Raw genomic sequence first — 27,191 nt, 5'->3', positions numbered from 1 at the left:
TGTCCTTAGGCAAGACACTTCACTCACATTGCCTAGTATGAAAGTGGTGTGTGTGTGTGTGTGTGTGTGTGTGAGTGATGGTGGTGGTGGGAGGGGCCGATGGCGCAGATTGGCAGCCTCGCTACTGTAAGTCTGCCCCAGGGCAGCTGTGGCTACAGTAGTAGCTCACCATCGCTGAGTGTTGAGTGAATGAATAATGATCTGTAAAGTGCTTTGGGTATCTTGAAAAGTGCTATATAAATACAATGATGATGATTATTATTATTATTATTAAAACACTGTTCCACCTTGTGATGTCATGTGTTAATACAGGAGGTGCTTCACTGTGTTTTTAAACTCCATACACCTTCATTACAATTATTAGGAAAATTCCAACCCTGGAATTGAAAAAGTACTGTATTTTTCAAACTATAAGTCACACTTTTTCATGGTTTGGGTGTTTCCTGTGACCTATACTCTGGTGTGACTTATATATTAACATTTTCACACTGAAAACTCCAGAGGCTCTAGTCTTGTGTGTGAGTATGTGCTGCTCCTGTTCCTCCTGTACCACTGTCACTTCACTCTACTGCACATGTCTCCTCCAGAAAGAGCCTCTGTCCTGTCTGTGTCATGTCAGTCGATCGCACCATTACTTCTGTACCACTGAAAATATAAAATTTAAACAAATTTATAAAGATGACTGAGAAAACTGAACATAAATGCCCCCAAAAAGAAAATCATATTTTGCAGATTACAATCTGCAATACAGACTGCAATTCGTGAAATCTGCAGCTGAAAATGGTAATCGAAGTTGCCGAGTTGTTCAGAAGTGACAGCGAGGATGAAGAATTGAATGGATTTAGTGATCTGGAGTGAGATGGAGAGTTTGGTAAACTTGTTCTGTTCTGTTGTTTATGTTATAGTTTATCTGAAGAACTGTTCATATGTGACGTTAACAGTCTGTTGTTCTCTCTTCTAGTGTTATTACTAGAACTTCACTTTCAACAGGAAATGTCAGTTCCTGGTCTCTGATTTTATAAAATTAATTTCCCCCAAAAAGTGCAACTTATAGTCCAAAAAATAAAGTAGCTGTTAACATGAAAATTATCACTTCATGACATCACAAGGTGGAACAGAGCATTTTGAGCTTTGGAGATGAGAGACAGAGTAATAAAGCAGGATTACTCAGACTTATGTGAAGGTAACAATATTCTAACATGACTCACAAGAGTTTATTTTGTGTAATATAGGACCTAGAGTAAAAAGTGCAAAGCAAGTACTAGTTTTTAGATAAAACTTTTAGATAAAACTTGACCAGTTAAAGTGGGTATAACAGGCACCCCACGCTCCTCTTGTGTCTCTGTGTGTTTCCCATCTGTTTCATCTTCCTCGTAAATGACCTGCAGTATTTAAACCTGGACCTCCACCAGCACCAGTTTGTCTGATCCGTGTCTGCGATAGAAAAACTGAAATTTTTTAGGTTTTCAGAAACTCACAGTACTTTTTTTTGGTAATTTTGAACTTTTTTTTCACAGGTGGAGATCTATGTCTATGTCAACTTTGACTTGGAAGAAACTAACCTCTGCATTTGGAATTCTTGGATCTGCATTTGAATTCTGTTTTAAAATGTAACAACGCAGTATTCTCTATGAATTTAAATGTGCTTGCTGCATGCTTTAAAGGTCCTACATCACACAAAAAAATGACTCATTGTCATTTTAAGCCAATGTTGTTACCTCATAAAAAACATACCTGGAGTTGTCTTTTTTTAAACATGTGTGATTGAAAAATGAAACAAAACACAACTCCAGGTCTGTTTGTGATGAGGAAACAACATTAGAACAGAAAATAGCACAATATTGGCCCTTTAAATGTACTCAATTACTACTCAAAAACATCCACCAAAAGTACTCGGGGACAGTGTTTGTAAGGACGCAGATGTGTCACGTTTGCATTCGTGCCCGTGGAGCCGTTTCTCTCTATGAGGATTCATCTGGAACAAAGTTGAGAGGCAATTTGCTCCTGACAGAGTCGATCAATCCAGCGAGGATTTAGTGAGCGGGCGGTTTACGCACGTATTGATTAAGATGCCCCCGGGAGAGCAGGCCACGCTTCTGCTCACTCAGGGAAACGAGGGATGGAGAGGAGGAGAGGAGAAGGAGGAAGAAGAACAGAGAAGGACTGGAGAAAGAGGAGAGAGAGAGGAGTAGAGAAGGTTGAAGTGAAAGAGAGCAGGAGAAGAGGAATAGGAGTGAGGAAGAGAGGAACGAATATGAGAGAAGAATGAAGGGTAAAGATGAAAGGAATAGTGGAGGGAGAGAGGTAGTAAGAGAGGTCTCGAGGAGATGAATGAGGAAAAGGATGAGATGAACAGAGGAGAGAAAGGAGAGCTAAATAAAAGAGGGATGAGCTGGAGGAGAGGACAGGGAGTCATGAGGTGAAGTCAGTGCTCACTCAGGGAAACGAGGGATGGGGAGGAGAGAGGAGAGGAGCAGAGAAGGACTGGGAGGAGGAGAATGCAAGGAGCAGAGAAAGATGAAGAGAAAGAGAGCAGGGGAAAGGAATAGGGGGAGAGAGAGAGGACGAGAAGAGGGAGAGGAAAGGGGGATGAGCAGGAGTAGAGGGATGCATGGGGAGAGAAGATGCAGTGAGGAAAGGAGGAGAGGAAGGAGGTGAAAGAATGGGAGAGAGGAGAGGAGATGAATGACAAAAAGGATGAGAGGAACAGAAGAGAGAAAGAAGGAGGAGAGAAAGGGTCACAGTGAGGAGAAGCGGGGACAAAGAAAAAGAGAGGAGGAGAGGAAAGAGGAATGAGCAGGAGGAAAAGCAGACCAAGGCTTCAGCTCGCTCAGGGAAACGAGGGATGGAGAGGAGGAGAGGAGAGAAGGAGGAGAAGAGGGGGCAGAGCGTAGAAGGAGATAGAAGAACAGAGAAGGACTGGAGAAAGAGAAGAGGGAGAGGAGGAGAGGAGGAGCAGAGAAGGATGAAGAGAAAGAGAGCAGGAGAAGAGGAGTGGGAGTGAGGAGGACAGGAAAGATGCTAAAGATGAAAGGAATAGTGGAGAGGGAGAGGAAAGGGGGATGAGCAGGAGCAGAGGGATGAATGGGGAGAGAAGTCGCAGTGAGGAAAAGAGGAGAGGAACGAGGTGAAAAACGGGAGAGAGGAGGAGAGGTCTGGAGGAGATGAATGAGGAAAAGGATGAGATGGCGATGAAAGGAAGGGCGATGAGGAGGTGGAAAGACAGAGAGAGCGATGGAGGAGAGGAGGATGAGGATGCTGCTCGCTCAGGGAAACGAGGGATGGAGAGGAGAAGAGAAGGACTGGGAGGAGGAGGAGAAGAGGAGGAGAATGCAAAGAGCACAGAAAGATGAAGAGAAAGAGAGCAGGGGAAAGGAATAGGGGGAGAGAGAGAGGACGAGAAGAGGGAGAGGAAAGGGGGATGAGCAGGAGGAGAGGGGAGGGAGTGGTGGAGAAAGGGTTGCAGTGAGGTGAAGAGGAGAAGAAGAAAAAAAAAGAGAGACCAGCGGAGGACCATGGCTTTTGCTTGCTCAGGGAAACGAGGGATGGAGAGGAGGAGAAGATGGCAAAAGAGGAGCAGAGAAGGACTGGAAAAAGAGAATGGGGTGAGAGAGGAGAAGAGGAGAAGAATACAAAGATGAGCAAGAGCAAGAGAAAAGAATAAGGGAGAGAGAGGATGAGAAGAGGGAGAGGAAAGGGGGATGAGCAGGAGTAGAGGGACGCATGGAGAGAGAAGTGGCAGTGAGGAAAGGAGGAGAGGAAGGAGGTGAAAGAAAGGGGGAGAGAGAAGAAGAGGGAGAGGAAGGAGAGAACAGACAAGAGAAAGAGAGAGAGGAGAAGGATGAAAGGACAATACATGAGAGAAAGGAGAAGAACAGGGGAGACAGAGAAAGAGAGAGAGAAGGGGAGGAAGGAGAAAAGAAGAGGAAGGATGAGATGAATGAGAATGAGGAGAGAGGAGAAAATGAGAAAGATGGACAAGAGAGGAAAAAAAAAGGAGAAGAGAAAGAAAAGGAGGAGAATAACAAGAGAGAGAGAGAGAGAGAGAGAAATAGAAAGACAGAGAGAGAGAGAGAATGAACGAACAATGGAAGAGAGAAAGGAGAAGAACAGGGGAATCAGAGAAAGTGAGAGAGAGAGAGATAAAGGGGGGAAGGAAAAACAAGAGGAAGGATGAGAAGATTGAAAATGAGGAGAGAGAAGAGAAAATGAGAAGAGAGAGAGAGAAAAGGAGGAGAATAACAAGAGAGAGAGAGAAAGGAGAAGAACAGGATAGACAGAGAGAGAGAGAGATAGATAAAGGGAAGAAGGAGAAGAAAAGAGGAAGGATGGTAAGAATGAGAGAATGGGGAGAGAGAAGAGAAAATGAGAAAGGGATATAAGAAAGGAGGACAAGAGAGAGAAAAGGAGGAGAATAAGAGAGAGAGAGAGGGACAGAAGAGAGAGAGAGAAAGGGGGGAAGGAGAAAAGAGAAGAATGAGAATGGGGAGAGAGAGGAAAAAACGAGACAGATGAATAAGAAAGGAGGACAAGAGGGAGAAAAGGAAGAGAATAACAAGACAGAGAGAGAGAGAAAGAGAAGGAAAAAGAGGAGGAAGAGGAGAGGGCAGTAACAGCAGCCTCAGCATCATTTTGATCGAGGTTTTGTCACGTGGAAACTGATAATTCCAGAGTAATGATAAAGCCAGTCTGTGTGAGATGATTGGGTGAACACCAGTACTGTAGTTACTGTAGTACTGTAGTAGTGTAGTATTGTAGTAGTAGTAGATGGATGGTGTGGTTACTAGTAGTAGTGTAGTAGTAGTAGTAGTAGTAGTAGTTACTGTGGTAGTGTAGTATTGTAGTAGTAGTAGATGGATGGTGTGGTTACTGTAGTAGTGTAGTATTGTAGTAGTAGTAGATGGATGGTGTGGTTACTGTAGTAGTGTAGTATTGTAGTAGTAGTAGATGGATGGTGTGGTTACTGTAGTAGTGTAGTATTGTAGTAGTAGTAGATGGATGGTGTGGTTACTGTAGTAGTGTAGTATTGTAGTAGTAGTAGATGGATGGTGTGGTTACTGTAGTAGTGTAGTAGTGTAGTAGTAGTAGTAGTAGATGGATGGTGTGGTTACTGTGTAGTAGTGTAGTAGTAGTAGTAGTAGTAGTAGTAGTAGTGTAGATGGATGGTGTGGTTACTGTAGTAGTGTAGTAGTGTAGTATTGTAGTAGTAGTAGATGGATGGTGTGGTTACTGTAGTAGTGTAGTATTGTAGTAGTAGTAGATGGATGGTGTGGTTACTGTAGTAGTGTAGTATTGTAGTAGTAGTAGATGGATGGTGTGGTTACTGTGGTAGTGTAGTATTGTAGTAGTAGTAGATGGATGGTGTGGTTACTGTAGTAGTGTAGTATTGTAGTAGTAGTAGTAGTAGTGGTAGTAGTAGTGTAGTAGTAGATGGATGGTTACTGTAGTAGTGTAGTATTGTAGTAGTAGTAGATGGATGGTGTGGTTACTGTGTAGTAGTGTAGTAGTAGTGTAGTAGTAGTAGTAGTAGTAGTAGATGGATGGTGTGGTTACTGTGGTAGTGTAGTATTGTAGTAGTAGTAGATGGATGGTGTGGTTACTGTGGTAGTGTAGTATTGTAGTAGTAGTAGATGGATGGTGTGGTTACTGTGGTCATCCTTCAGCGTCCTTTGGCACACGGGGGTCGTTAAAGGTGAGGGAGGAAAGCGGCTCGTCTCTGTAACACTACAGTAAAACTCCTGTCAAATCAATGCTCCCATTTTCCTCACAAGAGCCACTTTCTCTTTCTCTCAGTAATGTAGTAGTGGTAGAGGAGAGCAAAAATACTGAAATATCGATATATCTAGTTTTTTTTTTTCCTAATTCCACTCATTGCCGGAAACTAAACTAGGTCTAAAACCAGATCTAAATTAGGTCTAAAACCAGATCTAAAAACCAGGTCTAAACCAGGTCTCAAACAGGATTTAACAGGACTAAATCATGCTGCGTGGATGTGTCTCCTCTTCTTCTATCAATAATATTTTTAATTTGATTCAGTAAAGTCTGGGCTTTTCTTTTTTTTTTAACAGACAAAACTTCCTATGTTACGATTTCCTCGTCTTTGCTTCTCTACAGCAAATCAAGTAATCCAAAGTATTCAGATTACGTTACTCACCTTAAGTACCTTAATGGATTCTGTTACAAACTACATTTTGAGGTACGTAATCTGTAATCTGTCGGGGTGGAGGGGGAGTCTCTGGGGACCTCTAATTGTCCTCACCTGCAGCCAATCAAGGGCCTGACTACTTGAGACCTGCTCACCTGTGAGACTCTACCAGATTGTTTTTGTCCTACGTACGGTGAACCTCTTGGCTCCTTGTTTCCATGTTTTTCTACTTACCTTTCTTCGATATTTTGACTTACCTGCGTTCTTGCTCTCCAGTGTTCCTTGTCATCTCCTGCCTGAAACCCAGCCCTGCTCCAGCCCTGCTCTGCATTTTTGAAAAATAAATTCTCCTTTTCATTTTTTATCTGGTCTGCTGTCCATTTTTTGGGTCCCTCCATTGCTCAGCCGTAACAGTTTATTCATGCTATTCATGTTAAACATGCACATATTTCAATTATTCACCATATTAATAAGCACCAGTCTGTGGCCCTCGATCGGCCCTCTGCTTCATCTGTGTTTAGATATGTGGCCCTTGATGAAAAAAGTTTAAATTTAAATGTTTGTGTTTCATATGAACTTTGCACAAGAAGTGGTTTAAAAAACACTTTTAGTCACACAGACATGATTTAAACCAGGCATGTCCAAACTATGGCCCGTGAGTCAAATGCGGTCCTCAGACAAATTTTTCCCGGCCCTTAGGCTTCCAGGTGAATTGGCCCAAATTACCTTGTATCAATTAAAAATTAACTTTTTACTGCATTTTTTTTTTTAAATCTACCTTGATAAAGCTAATATTTAATATTTAGTGTGTGGTTTTAAGGATCTTAGCACGAATAAAGACTGACGGCCCATTCTAACGTGTTAAACATGCACATATTTCAATTATTCACTGTATTGAGCACCAGTCTATGGCCCTTGATCGGCCGTCTGCTTCATCTGTGTTTAGATATGTGGTCCTTGATGAAAAAAGTTTGGACACCCTTAATTTAGACTTTATTTTTTTATTGAACCAAATTGATTTCAAATATATTGTATCAAATTAAAAGTGCACTGTATTGAGACACTAGGGTTGAACAATCTGTTTCTTGGACCGAAAATCATAATCTCAACACGATTTTGGGAGAGTCAAAGCTAAGTTTTTCTGCAGTGATCCTGAAGCCCAATTTAAGGGCGAAGTATAGTTCTGCGTCATCTCAAGCCACACTGCCGCCGTTGCCTTGTTGCCGTTATTTTTGTATTTTTTTTTAAGTAATTCACCACCACAGTGCTAGGAGGCTAGGACTTAAACCTGGTGTTAAAGTTTAATATGAACCATCTCCATCTTCATCGATTACGTTCATTTTAATCGACAAATCGAATGTAGGTTGCTGTGCGTAGCGTAGGGTGACCAAACGTCCATGTCTGGGGACAAATGGGTCTGTACATGTAGCTCTCTGCACTCAGAAGGAGCGAGACACAAACAGTCGGTCAGTCTGCAATGTGCTGAAGCGCAAATGCATATTTAACGATGACTTGTACAAGAAATTCCACGCTTTCTGTTGCATTCGGGACAAGTGGGAGTCCATGTGCATTGTATAAAGCAGCACATATGTTTCGGTGTCCAGTGGGAAAAGGTTTTACCAGGTGAGAGTCGCTCAATGTCAATGACGAGTCCCCACCTCCCTCCCCCCGTACGGTGTCCTGGTTTTGACAAACGCAAATATGGTCACACTAACCTGTATTCACCTGAGTCGTGTCTTTTAATCCGACAGAAATTGACCGCATCAGTGCACAAGAGCTGTAGTTTTATCTTCGCTTAGTTTATGCAAATTAGCGATGTGGTTTTAAGTTTCATTTCTGTGAGAGTTGTGCAAAGTTACATTAAACACATTATAATGTCAAAGAGGCTGATGTGGCTCTAGAGTCGTAAAGTTGAATTTATTTATGCAGATTAGTAGTGCAGATAGTAATAATAATGATGATCATTTTAATATAAAAACATTAATGATTAATCGATAATCAATCGTTAATTCTCCCGGCGATCAATTAAGAACATTTAATCGAATGCCCATTCCTACTATGGAAAGAAAGGAAAGTGGAGTATAGGAAATGTCTGTAGCTCAGATGCAGAGAGGACCAATCACAGCTCTTATTGTCTGCATAAACTGGGCTTTTTATGGTCCAGCATTAAATCATCAGTACACGACTCTGGTATGATGTAAGTTTCTGTGATATTTGCAAATGTTCGTGTGCTCTGAAACTTGATTTGAAAAAAATTGTTGATGAAATCGAAATTGCAATATCTGCTAGAAAGATCGCAGTTCAATTTTTTCTTAAAATCGTTCAGCCCTATGAGATAAATATCGTATCATGGCCTGTGTATCGAGGTATGTATTGTACCAGCAATTTATGAATGATACCCAGCTCTAAGTAGTAGTTGTATAGTGAGATGATTTATGAATGCCTAACCTATTTACAAATGGAATCCCAACATTATGTTAAATCAAAACAACAAGCTGCAACTTGATGGATGGAAAAAAACCTGAGCTGAGTCCAGTGGTTTTTTTGGCACGTACTCTCTTCCAGTTTCATCACATAAGCCACAATAATGTACTTTTCCCTTTTGAAATCATCCATTCCTGTCAACATTTATCCTTTACACTAGCTGTTTCTGTAGTCTGTCCACATTAGGTCTGTAACGATAATCAATCAATAAATCAATTAATCGTACAATAACTTTTAACAAGCTCGATAACTTTTCTGGCCGCAATAAATTCTATTTGCATGTTTGTTTGTTTTCCTTGTCTCTCTCTCTCTCGCTCTCTATCAAAGCGTCTGAATGTCAAAAAGGCTTCTATCACTCTCTGACTTCTCTCGTTTAATTTAATGACACTTGAATGAATATGCCAGCGTAGACTAGACAGATTATTTGTTCATCAACACAGCAGATGAGAGCAGCCTGAGTGCAGAAAGCACTGCTGTCTGTGGTGAACATGAAGCTGCAAAGATAGCACCGCATCAGAACCAAAACAGTTCATCGCTTGTGACAAAACAAGTCACGATGCCAAATCGACACTAGTGAGTGGGACATGTCTCAAAGGTCAGATACGTCAAACGCAGCGAGCGCGCAAACAGCTAGAAGAAATGGCTCAAAGCCCAGCAGCCGACATAAACACATACCCCATTAACACAACTAACCTCGTCCCAAGGAGAGCCCAAAATCCACTGAAATCCCACAAGACACTGACATGATACCAGACAGGACAGAGGCTCCCTCATAGAGAAATAGCATGCTGTGTTGCGGGTTAACACGAACACTTCAAGACCAAAATGACGAGGCCACAGCAGCAGCCACAGAGAGAGGAGACACAATATACCAATGTAAGTCAGTGACTAAAATCACTTTTAAGGGCAATTTTGTTACAGAGACTTAATAATCCATTTTATTTATTGTTTTGGTTGTATTTGGTTCAACAATGGTTTATTCAAGAGCATTTTTGTGAAGAAGTCCTTGCTGTCAGCCAGACACATTAGGCTATTCTTATGTTAACAAATCTATTTTATTTAGACTTATTGTTTTTTCTTGTTTTGAAGTTCCGGTGCTAAATATTTTTTAGAAAGTAAGGTTTTTTGATCTTTGAGAGGATGTATTTGCATTTTTATTCCATGGTCATTACATTAGTTGAAATCGGTGAAATATTATCATTTATCGCAATAATTTCTTGGTCAATTAATCGTATACAATATAATATAAAAATTTTATTATATATACAAATTTGTATTATTGTATTATTCTTATTATTATTCCTGGTTTAGTCCTGTTTTAGTCCCGATTTACTCCTGTTTTAGTCCTGGTTCAGTCCTGATTTAGTCCTGGTTTAGTCCTTGTTCAGTCCTGTTTTAGTCTCTGTTTAGTCCTGTTTTAGTCCTGTTCTAGTCCCGGTTTAGTCCTGGTTTATTCCTGTTTTAGTCCTCATACATATAGCTATACATCACACAAGCTAAATAAACTTCCCATGATGCTGTGATGCTTTCAAATTAATTACCCAAATAGTAATGATCAGACAGGCATCGCAAATATATTTTGTAGCAACACTGACTTATCTTTTACCTTACCTTACCTTTGTTTTGAATTTTATTTCTTTGGATTCTCAAATCCAGCTTCCCGCACTTTTCACAGGAAACGACGTAAGCGGACACGCCACTGTTCCCATTATTCTTGAGATGGATGTAAACAGAAGAATCGTGTCCATTGAACGATTAACACCCAGGGAGCAAATAGACACTCCGTTATTTGATGACCTTTTATAATTATTGCTGTGTACTGCACTTTGGTCATCATTAGAAATAAGGCAAGATTGCAGCTGTGTATAAAAGTTCAGAGGGTGGACTGACGACTACCAAAATGTATTCAGAAAAACAAAACAAAAATCCAAAAACCTCATCATATTCTTTATTTAAATATTGTTGAACCTGGGTAATTCAAATGGAGATTTCATTGCGCTGCTGTTCCAAGAAATCCTCCAGCCTGTGTCCTGTACTAATAGGAAATAAACGTCTCCTATGTTGGTCTCCTTGCTCTCGGCACAACTCCCCGCTACTTTAATTATTTCCAGCACGGTCCATTAGTCCCAAACCAAGCAGAAAACAACATCATTCTCTGGGCTAGAGTAACACATAAACAAGTGAAAGTGGGACTTAAAAATGTCTATATTCTGGTAAATTGAATCTTGACATAACATGGCCTTGAACACTGCATGACGCGCCTTTTAGAATCTGCAATTTCCTTTGGGCATTATTAAAAGCAGAGAATCTATTTAGTACGCATTTGTTGATACAAAAAAAAAAAAAAAAGTGATGGTTGGTTAAATTTGCCAGTTAGATGTAGGGGATTAAATCTGTAGACTGGTATTAAGTCTGGTTTTAACCTGTTTTAGCCAGGTATTAGCCCTGGTTTAGTCCTGTTTCAGTCCTGTTTTAGTCCCGGTTTATTCCTGGTTTAGTCCTGTTTTAGTCCCGGTTTATTCCTGGTTTAGTCCTGTTTTAGTCTGGTTTTAGTCCTGTTTTAGTGCTGTTTCAGTCCTATTTTAGTCCTGTTTTAATCCAGTTTTAGTCCAGTTTTAGTCCTGTTTTAGTGCTGTTTCAGTCCTGTTTCAGTCTTGTTTCAGTCTTGTGTAACCCAGGTATTTTCTGTTCCTGGCCCTCTCTACCTAATATTTTGGCTGCCGTTGTTCTCAACTATCGCGAGACTGATTGCGCCAAGCTCTTTAAACATGGCCGCGCGCACGCTCCCATTCACTCGTGTGTTGTGACGTGGTTGGGTGTGACTGAGCTGCTGCAGGTAGAAGATTATTGCTCTAAAAACTCACTGTTTCACTCTAAAAGTATATTAAAGTAACTCATATGTCATCAACTTCCCTAGATGCCTCTTGCCTTAACGACGAAGTGCTGTCGTGATCCTATGTGGTTAAACTAAGTGCAACTGGTGAGTTCACTTTGTTTGTTGCTGTGCGGAGCTAATGCTAATGCTAATGCTAGCGCTCCGATTCAGTGTAATTCAATACGGAGCTGTGAGCGCGTGCTCGGTTGTTCACATTCATTTATATGACCGCTTTTCAATACAATTTATTCGGTTTTGTACTAATATTGACAGCAAATTATGAATGATATGACCCTGTTAAATTGTTAATCTAAGTAATTTAAAATAACATATTACCTATTGTTAATGGGAAATATTTTACAATGGAGTACTCTTGATATTGACTAATACTGGTGCATGTACATGGATGGAATTATTACTCAGATTTATTATGACAAAATGTTATGATGTTTGGAAAATGTTTTATAGTGACTTAGTTGTACTAAATAATTGTATTACTCACTGCTGGTCCTGTTTTGGTTCCGAAACTGAACTCTCCAGAACTGAACTCTTCAGAAACTGGACTCTCAGACACTGGATGGCGAGCTAAGGCCTAGAACCAGAACCAAACTAAGAGTGCAAGCATCTGCCTGTGCAGTGGGAGGCGTAGCAGCCGCTCAACCCACACACACTCACACACCCACTGCCCCCTGCTGTGGGCATTGGGCCCCTTATTGACTCTGCTAGAAAATCACCCACTTTACTCTTTTTTTTTCCTTTCACATGATCTCCGTGTGGATTATATAAACTTTTGCTGCTGCTCAACTGCAATTGGACTAAGGACTATAACACATTGAACTCCTCGGACTCTGAACACAGTCACATAAATGTGCACATCTGTAAATATTGTAAATACTGTCTGTTGGTACACTGTAAATAATAACACCACAACTAAGCTACAATCTTGTGTAAGTGTCTCATTAAACACCTCACTTCCCTCCGAGCCGAACTCTATCTTCTGATCTAGCCTATTACCATTACTATTGTTATTATTATTATTATTACTACTACTACTATACCTCCTATTGTGGCATTGTATAAGTGCTACACTTGGTTCAGTCCTGGTTCAGTCCTGGTTTAGACCTGGTTCAGTCCTGTTTTAGTCTTGGTTTAGTCCTGTTTCAGTCCTGTTTTAATCCGGTTTTAGTCCTGTTTCAGTCCTGTTTTAGTCTTGGTTCAGTCCTGTTTCAGTCCTGGTTTAGACCTGGTTCAGTCCTGGTTCAGTCCTGGTTTAGTCCTGGTTTAGTCCTGTTTTAATCCTGTTTCAGTCCTTTTTCAGTCCTGTTTCAGTCCTGTTTTAGTCCTGTTTCAGTCCTGTTTCAGTCCTGCTTTAGTCCTGTTTTAGTCCTGTTTCAGTCCTGTATCAGTCCTGCTTTAGTCCTGTTTCAGTCCTGTTTTAGTCCCTAGTCTTTACTCTGTAGTCCAGGTGTAGTCCTTACCTGGGGGTAAGTAGGAGCATTCGCCTGTATGCTGGACCAGGATGTTGGTTTGAAACGTGGCGTCGAAGCGCTCGTCCGCACTGTAAAACAAACACAGTTCTTGTTCAGGACTGAGCCACACGAGCGTCAGGCACCAGGCTCTAGTGTGAAACAGGCCTGATCATGTGGCAGTGTTCACCCACAGCTGTGAGGAGATGAGCGCTGAGAGAACAGTCAAACTCAACACACACAGGGATGTAACAATAACCGAAATATCGTATCGTCAATTTCTCATAAGACTATCATGGACCATCACAATGTATCGAATCACAAGTCTTTACTTAAATTAAGAGTTAAGTACGGAAGCCGAGAGGGGTCACAAGAAACACAAACGCCGCAACAAATACAAATGCGACAACACAACAAAAAGCCACAACACACCAAGAAAAGCCACAACGGAAGTGACCACGGGACTCTATTTTCCCACGGACTGATCAAGCAGCAAGTGAAGAAGAAGAACTACAACGTGAAAAGTAAAGGAACGGAGAAGTTGGAAACGTAAGTAAAAGTAATTTATTGTTTTATCATTATTCGTTTCATGTTGTAGTTCTTCTTCTTCACTTGCCACTTGATCGGTCCGTCAGAAAATAGAGTCCCGCGGTCACTTCCGTTGTGGCTTTTTGATGTGTTGTGGCTTTTTAATGTGTTGCGGCATTTGTGTTTGTGTTGTGGCATTTGTATTTGTTGCTTCGTTTGCGTTTGTTGTGACCCCTCTCCGCTTCCGTAGTTATGGGCCAGCAATAGCTAAAAAGACAGAGGGAACTACATAGACCATGATCCTTTGCTCCATTTCAGTGCAGACTACAAGAAGAAATAACAGTTCTGAGCACTTTGAAGTCTTAGCTCTTTGGATTAAGTCTTGTCAAGGCATTTTAAGAGGAAAAAGTTGCATATTCAGTTTTGTTAGCCTCCACAAAATATCACAATAAATATCATGCCGTGACATGTATATCGTGAAAATATCGTACCGAGAGATTTGGATATTGTTACATCCCTAATCGTGAGCCTCTCCACCATATCGTGAGCTTTCCCACGATATTGTAATAAATATCGTGTCATGAGACTTGGATATTGTTACAGCCCAAAACACACAAGAGGACAGTTAAATCCTGCACTTTTCTCATAATCCAACTCAACAACTAGATGTATAATGTAATAATATAATGTATAATGTAACAATATAATGCTGTCTTCTTTACAATCACAATCAGAAAAGGTTTTATTATCATTGTTGTGATCAAAATTTACAAACTATGATAGAATAAAAAATAAAGTAAATACAGCAGACTTTGACTAAATAGACTTTAATGTACTATAATAAAATGCTGTTGGTCTAAGTCACTATTTAATGGATCAACCAGGAGTGACCAGAACTGGGCTTAGGGTGTACAGATGTATAGATTTACTTAAAGGAACTCTATGTAGTGTGTGCGCATACAGTTTCAGAAAGGTATTACAATGAAAGCTCAGAACCTCCAGAATTCCCTCCCTGAGCTGCAAAGGCTGCAGTAGCACTGATTCAGGATTGGAATTAGGTTCTTGGGCTTACGGAGTGACCATTCAGATCAGAAAGAGACATTTTAGGTTTAAAAGGCCCATATTATGCTATTTTCCGATCTGTGTTATAAAACCTGGAGTTGTGTTTTGTTTCATTAACACATGTTAAACACACAAATCATGCATATTTAGTCATATTTAGGCTCTCAAACACTCAGCTTGTGATGTTATGTGGTACTACAGGAAGTAGTACCACTCTATTTTTAGTTTTTAAATTCTATTCACCTTCACTAGAATCATTTGGATGATTTTAGTTCTAGAATTGCCAGTGTTGTGGAAAAAAATATGATCTCTTGATGATAAATAATTAATCCATCTGTGAAGCCTGATGAGTTTTTGGAATACAGACAAAGGTTAATTGTTGTTGCACCAGATATGGACAGGGTCTAGGTCTGCCCTGGCCACAGACCAACAGCCTCTCCCGAGAGAGTCTCCTCTCTCCAGTCACCCCTTTTCTGCATTTCCTGAGTATCTCCCCCAGAGCATCTGACCTCTGAGTATTTATACAGAAGTACAATTTACATATATATCAAAGCAGACAGACTTGAGCTAATCAACTTACATTTGAGGACAGGTTTATATTTATTTATTTAATGAGACAGGGACAGTGCACAATTCACATTAAACTTAACAGAAGAGTGCATTGTACCAGGTTGTAGCAACTAGGGGTGTGCAAAAATATCGGAATATCAATATACCGTATCGTTTAATGTGATGATACAGTATCGATATCGTGGGCTACTGTATCGATATATCACAAAGAGTATTGTGTGTTTTACTAAATTATTTTGTTACAGCGCTACAGTTTTGTTGCTTGTGGAGTGAAAGGAAACTCATTTATGAAACACATTTGACATTTTGCCTCTGTTTTGATGATTAAAATGTTTGTGTTTCATATGAACTTTGCACAAGAAATGGTTTAACAAACACTTTTAGTATCACAGCCATGATTTAGCCTTTATTTTTTATTGAACTGTATCGAATCAATTTGAATTATATCATATCAAATCGAAAGTGCACTGTATCGGTATATGTATCGTATCGTGGCCTGTGTATCGAGATATGTATCGTATCGGCAACTTCTTAATGATACCCAGCCCTAGTAGCAACAATGCTGATTTCCACCTGTAGTCCCTGGGCAGGTTCATTGATTGACCTTGTCTATAAACTGTTCTGTCTGGAGACTTATGTAGTATGTTTTGGGGATCAAACCTGGAACCTTCTTGCTGTGAGGCATGAGCGCTAGCCACTCAGCCACCGTGCCGCCGAAGGTAGTACAACAAAGAGCTTCCTTAGTCTGTAGATAGTTGTGTCTGTTCTGTCGAGCCTTTATACATGTTAATGATGCTCTGGTCTCGGATTAGAAATCACATTCATTTACACAAAGAGATTTCCACAATATAAATTTCCATCACACCAATCTCTACTGAACAAACGGTAAAAGGTTAACTTGAAAACTACCCTCTTCATGACATCACAAGGTGGAAAAGAGCGTTTGAGTAGACATACTAATAATAAAGGATTACTCAAACATGTGTGAATGATACAAAATACAACTCCAGGTCTGTTTTTGAGGAGGGAACAACATTCTAACATGACTTAACGCTCACAAGAGTCAGTTTTGCATAATATAGAACCTATAAACCATCTGGATTTCAGCACTGAAACTGGCAACCCAAATAAAACTCATGTGAGGCTCCTTAATGAAATGTATATTCTTTCATGTGTGACCAATCTCCCTGAGGTGTTAGAGCACTGATCCAGATGAGTGGACTTGACTCTGTGACACTGCCCATGAGTACAGGACAGGGACAGCAGTGACAGATGGGAGCTGCTCTGGGGCTAACGTCATTTACTCACATTTTAACCTGACGCTCATTTATACTGATCCATGCATCATTTTTAGACTGAGGGATTGCTTTCTTTTCAATTAATGAAATTACTTATCTTGGACATTCATCACATAAAATTAAAGCTGGCACTAACTCAATTTGCAATTTTGAGGATTCCCGAAATGTTGCAGTCTGCAAGTAGACTGTTGTGACGTGACATTATTAGGAGTTGTAGAACTTTACCCAAAATGCTCTGAGAGAAACTCTGAGTGAAAGACAGCACTCAATGTGTTCTACTCATTACCCTGTAGGTGTTTTAGACTACGTTTATATGATGACGGTCTGAACAGAAGACACAAAAGTGGCGTCGCGTCGTCACTTTTTATTCAGTGTTTAGATGAGTGCTTTTGGGAGGAAATACAGTGGAATACAGTGACGCAAAGTGTGTGGAATTCGATTGGGTATGCATGTACTTAAAGCAACAAGGACATCTTTGGACACACAGAAGTTTTCACACCACACATTTTCATCAGCTCCTCCTTCCACAAAGTTGTTCCACCATCAACTGGTTCTCCAGGTCTCATCCATATCTGTCTAGCTCGCCTGCAACCAACTGGTGCATCCAGAATTTAACAGAGGTGATTGCAGATTCTTCTCTCTTCACTAATAGTATCTCTGCAGATTCTGTACATTTGTTGGGAGCCTCCTGTAAGTTTATTAGAGCTGCCAGAGCAGCTTGAAGGTCCAATGCATGGAAATGATCCCACATGTTTGTTTCTGTGTCTTGTATGTACACTGTACATACTGTATGTGAAGGAGATCTGAGCAGATCTGATCAAAGTTTTGCCTCTTGGGCAGTGTAGACAGAAACGCTACGGTGGAGTGTATTCAACTTTTCCACTCCGGAGGATGGTTTCAGATTTTTGTGTTTTTAAGCCCCAAAAACTGTCTAAACGAAAGGCACTTCCGATTTAAATATTTTGTTGTTTTTACCTGCAAGCGATCTCGTGTTAACAGGCCCTTAAAGGTGCAGATTTTGTGGACTGTGTCAAACCTCCACATGCTGTTATCCTGTGTGCAGCTCCACTCTGCTCACTGTGTTCTTGTTTGTTCATATGTGTGATATTTTTTACGCTGCTCTGAACTTAAAGACCACTGTGTAACTTGCTATCTTCATGCAGACCAAACCAGACCAAGTTACAGGTCAGATCTGTGGAGAGGCGACCCTGCTTACAGTCAGAATGTCTGTTTTTCTAAGTATTTCTGAGTTATAAAACCACCTGTAATTGAATAAATGTAATGTAGAGCTGTTAAATGTTACACTGTGGAACATCCAGGTGGAGCAATGGCATATCCATAGAAACAAGAAGGTGACCCTCATAATTACATAATGCACCTTCAATGAATTTCACACTTACATTAGAAAAATCTAAAGTATGCAGTAAACTTTGAATGTGTTGATGACATAGGTACACATATTCAGAGTCTTTTCTTGTCTTCCTATGATAGATATTCACTACAGGTACACTCCCGCCACACCCAGTCATAAATAGAAAAACATGAAAACCTGTCACATTCACTTTAAAAGAATAAGCCTTATCATAGAGATATGAACCAAAACCATGATCATGACAAATAACAGAGAATATCGCTCATAATAAACCCATTCAAACCAATGTGTCACGTGGAAACAGAGGGAGGACCCAAAACGCAGGACTGCTTCAAAATATTTAATGACAAAGCAAAAAAATCTAAAACGCAAGACTAAATTGCCACGATAAGAGACACGGAGAAACTCGGACAGAGACAATGGACCAACAAAGGGCAGAGGAGAACACAGGGTATAAATGCACACACATAGACACAGGTGAAACACATTAGGGTGGGGCAAACAATCAAGATGGGAAGTAAAACTCAAAAATACAAGGTGACAGGACAAATGTCAAAATAAAACACAAACTACAACCACTACAAAACATGAACCATGACAGAAAGGATGGCTCCCAGACGTCCCAAGGAGTCACAGTGAAGTCGGGAGGGTGGAGGGGGACCTGGAGGAGGAACAAGAGATCTGAAAAAACAGTCAGGACAGTCTGGGGTCATGAAGGTAAAGGCAGTTTGAGGGGGTCAAGTGGCCATGGAGGCAGTCCAGGGAAGTTCAATGTTCTGGGAGCTTTTAACTACGTCACCAATGGCGATGGCAAAGACCGAGACAAGAAGCATCGTTTGGAGCACACTTTGAGGAGGAGCAGGGGAAGGATCTGGAGGCAAGCTCCCTGGACGGAGAACAGTGTCCAGTGAAGCTGCAGCAGGGACACAGGGAAACAACCACCCCAGACGGAGAGAAGTGTCCAGCAGTGGCTCAGGAACAGAAACAGGCAGGTCAAGGTCAGAAGCTCCAATAAAGGCTTTAACGGAATAGGATCCAGGGATGGTGGGCAGTCTGTACTGGCATTGGGCTCCAGTGGCTATTGTGAAACAGGTGGGAGCTGAGGTGTAGGAAGGGCTGAATAAGCAGGGCCGGGCTGCCTCCTGCAAGCCCCATATCTCCTGGTGACACATCTGGAGGTGGCAAACTCAGGCAGGCTTAGTCCTGGGCCTGCAGGAGACAATCCACTTCCCCACACATAAAAAATAAAAAAGTAGAGCAGTCTGCTTGGGTCAGATCTGGTTGGTCCATTGTCTCTGTCCGAGTTTCTCCATGTCTCTTGTCATGGCAATTAAGTCTTGAGTTTTGGATTTTTTTGATTTGTCATTAAATATTTTGAAGCAGTCCTGCGTTTTGGGTCCTCCCTCTGTTTCCACGTGACACAATGGGCCTTATTCATTAATGTTTTATTATCGTTTGTAACTTCCACTTTGAAAAGATGCTGAGAACTCTGCACTTTGGTCTGCGTTCTGAAGCAGCCAAATGTCTTCTTAAAGCAGATTTAAGATTAAGATCTATTGTGCTTGTGTCTGCTATATAATTGTACTCTATGGCACACATGGATCATTATGATATAATTTGAGCATTTTAATTCAAAATATGATCTAAAATCACTTTTAAAAAATCACACTAGTGAGTAATGTTTTTTTTTTTCATTTGTATCAAAATAAATTGGACAAGGAAGTAAGTGCAGAGCAATAGGCATATATCAGGATTAAAATAAGTGATCAAAGACCGCTCAAACATACACGGATCACTCCAAATACAACTTTCAGAGGGTCAATAAGGAAGAAACAGCCATAACATGGAGAAAAGTTCTAAAAAGTCAATTTTGCGGAATAGATCTGCCTTAAATGAGAGCTGAACCTAATTCACCAACATCCAGATATGAACAACATTCATTTACATTTTATTTACATGAAGAAACGCCGTCTGAACTTCCATATATGACGAGTGTGGAATTGGCATTCTATCGTGTGAAAGTGTGAGGGATACAGTGAACGAGGGAGTCCGGTTTTACGTTTTACAGCTTCAGCAGCATTTTCAAATGTCCAAACTCACATGAACACACTGAGGGAGGCAATATTTAAGTCATAAACCTATTGAAACAAGCAGCTGCTTTCACTGTATTGAGTAGTGGATGCACATACAATAGTATGTGTGGTCTCATGAGGGGTCAGGTGGGTGGGTGATGAATCCAGACGAGTAACCAGGCACAGGGCTGTAACAGTGGGACATATGGAAAACACTGCAGACTGTGGAAGCTTGTTTAAAGTCTGTTAGACCAAGTACTACCTGTTCTATAAGACTTCTCAAGATTGTTACTAGATATTTTATAAATCATGGAGGAATTAGAATTTTTGATAGCATTATAAGAGTAATAATAGTAATATTCTAGCATTCTAGTAGCATTTTTGTTTGTACAGTTTCTCCGGACTGTTCTTAGGATTTGTTGATAAAAACACTTCGTGATTGAGGCCCAGTCCACTATAGTGTACAGTTGTGAGTGTAAAACTGAGTGTACAGCGAGTGTGGTGGGTGTACAGTGGCGAGTGTGGTGAGTGTACAGTGGCGAGTGTGGTGGGTGTACAGTGGTGAGTGTGGTGAGTGTACAGTGGCGAGTGTACAGTGATGAGTGTGGTGAGTGTACAGTGGCGAGTGTGGTGGTTGTACAGTGGCGAGTGTGGTGGGTGTACAGTGGCGAGTGTGGTGGGTGTACAGTGGTGAGTGTGGTGAGTGTACAGTGGCGAGTGTACAGTGGTGAGTGTGGTGAGTGTACAGTGGCGAGTGTACAGTGGTGAGTGTACAGTGGTGAGTGTGGTGAGTGTACAGTGGCGAGTGTACAGTGGTGAGTGTGGTGGGTGTACAGTGGCGAGTGTACAGTGGTGAGTGTGGTGAGTGTACAGTGGCGAGTGTACAGTGGTGAGTGTGGTGGGTGTACAGTGGTGAGTGTGGTGAGTGTACAGTGGGTGAGTGTGGTGTGGTGTGTACAGTGGCGAGTGTGGTGAGTGTACAGTGGCGAGTGTGGTGGGTGTACAGTGGTGAGTGTGGTGAGTGTACAGTGGCGAGTGTACAGTGATGAGTGTGGTGAGTGTACAGTGGCGAGTGTGGTGGTTGTACAGTGGCGAGTGTGGTGGGTGTACAGTGGCGAGTGTGGTGGGTGTACAGTGGTGAGTGTGGTGAGTGTACAGTGGTGAGTGTGGTGGGTGTACAGTGGTGAGTGTGGTGAGTGTACAGTGGCGAGTGTGGTGGGTGTACAGTGGCGAGTGTGGTGAGTGTACAGTGGCGAGTGTGGTGGGTGTGTACAGTGGTGAGTGTGGTGAGTGTGTACAGTGGCGAGTGTACAGTGATGAGTGTGGTGAGTGTACAGTGGCGAGTGTGGTGGTTGTACAGTGGCGAGTGTGGTGGGTGTACAGTGGCGAGTGTGGTGGGTGTACAGTGGTGAGTGTGGTGAGTGTACAGTGGCAAGTGTACAGTGGTGAGTGTGGTGAGTGTACAGTGGCGAGTGTACAGTGGTGAGTGTGGTGAGTGTACAGTGGCGAGTGTACAGTGGTGAGTGTGGTGGGTGTACAGTGGCGAGTGTACAGTGGTGAGTGTGGTGAGTGTACAGTGGCGAGTGTACAGTGGTGGTGAGTGTGGTGAGTGTACAGTGGTGAGTGTGGTGAGTGTACAGTGGTGAGTGTGGTGAGTGTACAGTGGCGAGTGTACAGTGGTGAGTGTGGTGAGTGTACAGTGGTGAGTGTGGTGAGTGTACAGTGGTGAGTGTGGTGAGTGTACAGTGGTGAGTGTGGTGAGTGTACAGTGGTGAGTGTGGTGAGTGTACAGTGTGCGAGTGTACAGTGGTGAGTGTGGTGAGTGTACAGTGGTGAGTGTGGTGAGTGTACAGTGGTGAGTGTGGTGAGTGAACAGTCTTGAGTGCACAGTGGTGAGTGGACAGTGGTGAGTGTACAGTGGCGAGTGTGGTGAGTGAACAGTCTTGAGTGCACAGTGGTGAGTGGACAGTGGTGAGTGGACAGTGGTGAGTGGACGGTTGTGAGTGAACAGTGATGAGTATACAGTAGTGCACGAGTGCCACAGACGGCTCACCTGTTGTAGAGCAGGATGTCAGGTTTCCAGATCTGATGGTTGGGGAACCTGACGTTGCGGACCCCTGGGTAGTCTGCTGGGTCCCACTGCAGGGAATAGTCAGTCCATGTCTGTACAAAGACAAAAGGCTTATTTCATGTTTAAATGCCACGTCACATGTGTGCCTGTAGATGTATGCACGTGTAGATGTATGCACATGTCTGTGGATGTATGTAGTGGACATGATGGTCAGCGCCCACAGGCATTAGGGAGACAGATGGAGGAGCAGATAATGAGCAGGCTGAGATGAGCAGGCTCTAGTGTCACTGGGGCTGTAATTGTTTATTACAATAGAAAAGCCGCCTGTGAGAGTCCTCCAGAGGCATTCAATGTTTGAGGCTCATGTGATGTATTAAAAACGTGAAAAACAGAACCAGTTCATTTGAAATGTGTGCAGTGGTCCAAAATGCTTTACAATTAGATGCAGATAGCACAAGGTGGACTTATTTTGACCTTAAGAGCTGCTTATATAATACATCTGTACCGGGGAAAGACACATGTTGCACTAATCCTTGGGGGGAAAAAATGAGGTATAGGACCTTGAAGAGTCAGATACAGCGACCTTAAAATGATGCAGAATTCATAAATATAAACATAAATCTCAGATACACTGAAAAACAGAACTGTGCAAGCAGGTTGTGCAATGTAGTTTTAATCACAAATAACTCTGTAAGTGATTCATGCATGTTTGAGTCAGATTGTATTGTCCTGCATTTGAGACTTGAGAGCTCAGAATTTGTGTTTTCCCCTGTACCCCTATTCTCACTTCATCCAGCACCTGCAGCCAACTCTTGTGAGCTTTTAGCCAGGTTTGAATGTTGCAACATCCTCAAAAACATACCAGGAGGTGTGTTTTGTTTCATTCATGAGTAACACTTTTTATTAGTCTGTCTATCTCCAAACTCAAAGTGCTCTGTTCCACCTTCTGATGTCATGAAGTGGTAGTTTTCAAATTAACAGCTCCTTTTACCTTTTGATTAGTAGAGATTGTCAATTCCAGGGCTGAAATTATCCAAATGATTCCCATGACGATGTATGAAAACACAGTGGAGCATTTTGTGTATCACCACATGACATTACAAGGTGGAACCAAGTTTTTTTTTTTTCAAAGAAGTTGTGATGAGGATAGAACATTAAACATAAATCAGAAAATATTTAAATATGGACATGTTTATCAGTGCTAGTGCAGCCTCTACAGCTCAGTGACTGAATTCTGAAGGTTCTGAGCTTTCACATGAGGTCTGGTCTGTCCATATACTGAGAATGAACTTGTACATGTTCTCTTCAGTTGTGGTTATGGTACCTTTTTTTTTAAACCATACCTTTTTAAAATGGTTACTTTAACAGAAAATTAAATTTAAGAATATAAGAGATTTTTCTAGAAAAAGGAAAGTAGGGCAGACTTGATGAGGCTGATTTATGAGCCAGCAGCAGTGGACAGTGTTACAGAGAGACAGGCTGCTGACGGAGCACAGGGAGGAGCTCCGCCATAAAAGCTCCATCTGTGACAGCTGCACATGAGCACAAGAGAGAGGTGAGGGGGGTCTCACATGCTTATATGAAGAGTGTACTGTATATGATGTTAAGCTCCTGGTTCTAAAATGCATTGTTTTGTTACAGCACCAAAGAGCTGGAGCAAATATATACAGACCATGGTTCTTTGCTCCAACATGAAGAAATGTGTTTACCTGTGTCATTCTTTTTGACTGTGACACATAAAAAAATAATAAAGTACAGAGTAAAGGGCGTGTATAGGGGGTAGGGGAAAGCAGGAATGGTGCCTCAAATGCAGAGCAATAAAATAGATTCAAACATGCATGAAATCTTCACAACATGTTCAAAAGTTGATTTAGCACAATATTTTCCATTCAAGGGACATTTAAGTGCAAAGACTACAGGCTCAATGCAGCATTTTAACATGTTTTTCATGTTTGCTTTTCTCTCTAAAAATATAAAGAAGTTAATAACCCTAATCATTATTCTTCTGAAATGTGGCATTTTGCTTTGACAATTAGTTTAGTTTAGTTTATTTAATGAGACAGGGACAGTGCACAATATACATGAACCTTAACAGGAGAGATGCATTGTACCAGGTTATAGTGCCAGTGCTAATTTCCACCTGTCGTCCCCGGGCAGGTTGATGTTATAGTAGACAATATGTCAAAAAAAAAGAATTTATCTATATTTTTAAATACATAAATAAATAACTAGTTTGTGTCAAAGCGTTGTGATTTCTTCTAATGAGACAAACACTGTAAAAAGCTAAATGTCTTATTTCCCTGACATGTTTGGGCGGGAGCATTTTGACATTCGCCAGAGGGGTGTCTGTTTGATGGATCTGGCAGGTCTATCACACTGACCACACCTACCATGGCATGGTGGTCTCTGGAGAAGTGAGCCCCATGTGTGAGGCAAGGTAAACGCCCCCTCATCTGTAGATCTGCCAGAAAAATTAAACTGAGGACGCCTGAACAACAGCTGATCAGAGACAAGTCACAGCAGTCACACCTCTGATGAAGGCGGAAGTGCTACAGACAAGTGCCAGACATGTCAGGGAAATAAGACCCCGTTTACACTGAAACGAATCCGCGTATCACTGTATCACCTTATTGGAAACAATCTGCATCCAGACACATCCCGTCTGCAATCCTTCCCTATCCACACAGCTTTGAGCATATATGTCTTCACATTTTACAGAAACGAAACTTAAAACCACATGACTCATTTGCATAAAGTAAGTGCTCAAAAAACAGCTCGCTATTGTGCGCTGATGCGGTTCAGGTTCTGTCGGACTAAAGGACATGACGCAGTGGAATATGAGTGTTCTTTCTGTGACTGAGGGGTGTTCTGTCTGTTCACATTGAAGATGGTTCATGTTAAACTTTTCAGAGATTATACATCTGCAGGTCGTACACACAGACCGTGTATATGAATGGACATATATTCTAGCCTCTTAGCGTTTTAGCGGTGAATTACTACATCAATGTATCAGTGTTTTCAGGCGTCCACACAGTGCCGGATCAGATCTGTACTCAGATGAATTCGTGGGAGATGGAGGCATCAGAGCGTTCCTTCTCTGGAGCCGTTTTCAATCAGATTAGTGTGGAGGAAAACTGCATCCACAACGAAAATGACTCAAATACACACTAGTAAGGACAGGGCCTAAGACGTTAACTTTTTACAGTGTTTTGTCTTTGAAAAATGTGTTTGTGTAATCAAATAGGTCTTACCATCTGCAGCCAGACGTTGGTGGTTAGGACCTGGTTCTTCTCATCCTGTGGAGCAAATGCACACTTAAATATACTCTTCATCAGTATAGGTCACATTCTAGAAACAAAGGAGCTCAATGGTCGCCTACAAATTTGAACAAAATCAAACTTCTCTCGTGTCATTTAGTGCGTCGCTCATTGAGATCAGACATTTTTTCCAGGCCTGTGTGATCTTTGTGCTCCTTTCTGCATTTTGACTTATTTTGTGTATGAATTGTATCTTCTTTTCCCCTTGTAAGCAGACATATTTATTTTCCAATCATGCCCAGACTCACCTCTTGGTAAAGTATTGTATTGTGTGTATTTTGCATCCCAGGCAATATTGTCACAGGATTAGGCCTGTAACGATAATCAATAAATCGATTAATTGTATGATAACTTTTAACGAGCTCAATAGCTTTTCCAGCCACGATAAATTCTATTTGCAACTTGTTTGTTTTCCTCTCGCTCTCTCGCTCCCAAAGAGACTGAATGTTAGAAGCTTCTATCATTCTCTGACTCCTCTCGTTGAAAAAGCGTAATGACGCTTGAACAAATGTGCGCTGTGTTTATAAACAGAGCGGATGCGTGCGGAGTCTGCGCGTTTCTGCAAATGCAAATGCAGAAAGCACCGCTGTCTGTGCGGTGCGCTAGTAACATAAGCTAACGCCGCTGTCAGAGTGACAAAACAGTTCATCGCCGAGCGCCAAAACAAGTCACGGTGCCGAATCAACACTGGTGAGTGGGACACGTCTCAACAGCCACGTGCACCAAATGCAGCGAGCGCGCAAATAACGAGAAGAAATGTGTCAAACCCCAGCAGCTGATATAAACCCAAACCCAAGCGACAGAACTAGCCTAGCGCCCGGGAGAACCCGAAATCCCGAAACCGAACCGACACGATACAGACAGGACAGAGAGTCCCTCATAGAGAAACAGCATCCTGTGTTGCGGGTTCATATGAACATTTAAAGGGATAGTTCAGGTTTTTTACATGAATCTGTATGTCATCCCCGTGAGCAGTGTCGTGCATCCACACTGACTTACCCCCGACAGCGTCCGGTGAGTCGAGATACTGGCCGTTTTCGGTGCTGACGAAAGTAGTCCGGCAAGTTCGCTGGGGACAGTAAAATAAAAAGTTTTTCTTTTCAAAACAATATGTGTTCAAAAGAGTGATACATTTGCATCACAAAACCATCGTTCTCCAAAAAAGTCAGATCTCATTATCGCTTGGCACTATTTTCTCTCCGTTCGTATCACTGCGCGCTGCCGCCAGGTGACAGCCGTGCACGGATCCATCACTTTCTTCAGTTGTTTGGCAGTGTTTACATGCGCAGACCACTGTGACGTGAGAGCGTTAACATGAGAGTTAGAGCGATAAGTATATAAGCTTGTATAAGATACATAAGAATATATCTAAAAAATGGTGCGAGATCTTGATTATCCAGGCTGTGAACCAGGCGCGGCTGTCACATGGCGACAGTGTGCACTGATATGAACGGAGAAAAAATAGTGCCATGCAATTATGACGTCTGACTTTTTGGAGGACGATGGTTTTGTGATGCAAATGTATCACTCTTTTGAACACAGATTGTTCTGAGAAGAAAAACGCTTTATTATACAGTCCATAGTCGACTTACGGGACTACTTTCGTCAGCACCGAAAACGGCCAGTATCTCGGCTCACCGGTCGCTGTCGGGGTAAGTCAGTGTGGATGCACGACACTGCTCACGGGGATGACATACAGATTCATGTCAAAAAACCCAAAGTATCCCTTTAAATGACCAAAATGCAGAGTCTCACAGCAACAGCCACAGAGAAACGAGACACAATATTCCAGTGTAAGTCAATGACTAAAATCACTTTTAAAGATAATTTTGCTACAGAGACTTAATAATCCATTTTATTTATTGCTTTGGTTGTATTTGGTTCAACAGTGGTTTAATCAAGTGCATTTTTGTAAGTTTGCAAGTCCTTGC

At 41.6% G+C, this 27,191-nt stretch overlaps 1 protein-coding gene across 1 annotated transcript in view; it reads right to left on the bottom strand.

The window, feature by feature from the left end:
* The window catches only part of LOC110153558 (neuronal acetylcholine receptor subunit alpha-7-like), a 67,057-nt gene that overhangs the window by 26,791 nt on the left and 13,075 nt on the right, over positions 1-27,191 (bottom strand). Inside the window, exons 3-5 of the mRNA XM_020917463.2 lie at positions 25,195-25,239; positions 21,926-22,035; positions 12,983-13,062 (exon numbers count right to left, since the gene is read on the bottom strand). Coding sequence (XP_020773122.1) covers positions 12,983-13,062; positions 21,926-22,035; positions 25,195-25,239 — 235 coding nt within the window. The remainder of the gene's footprint in view (positions 1-12,982; positions 13,063-21,925; positions 22,036-25,194; positions 25,240-27,191) is intronic.

Source organism: Boleophthalmus pectinirostris, unplaced genomic scaffold (genome assembly GCF_026225935.1).
Source record: "Boleophthalmus pectinirostris isolate CB_2022bp ecotype Guang Dong unplaced genomic scaffold, ASM2622593v1 HiC_scaffold_19, whole genome shotgun sequence".
In the NCBI taxonomy this organism is placed as follows: Eukaryota; Metazoa; Chordata; class Actinopteri; order Gobiiformes; family Gobiidae; genus Boleophthalmus; species Boleophthalmus pectinirostris.
The sequence above is the reverse complement of the archived record's forward strand: the minus strand, read 5'-3'. Positions and strand labels throughout refer to the sequence as shown.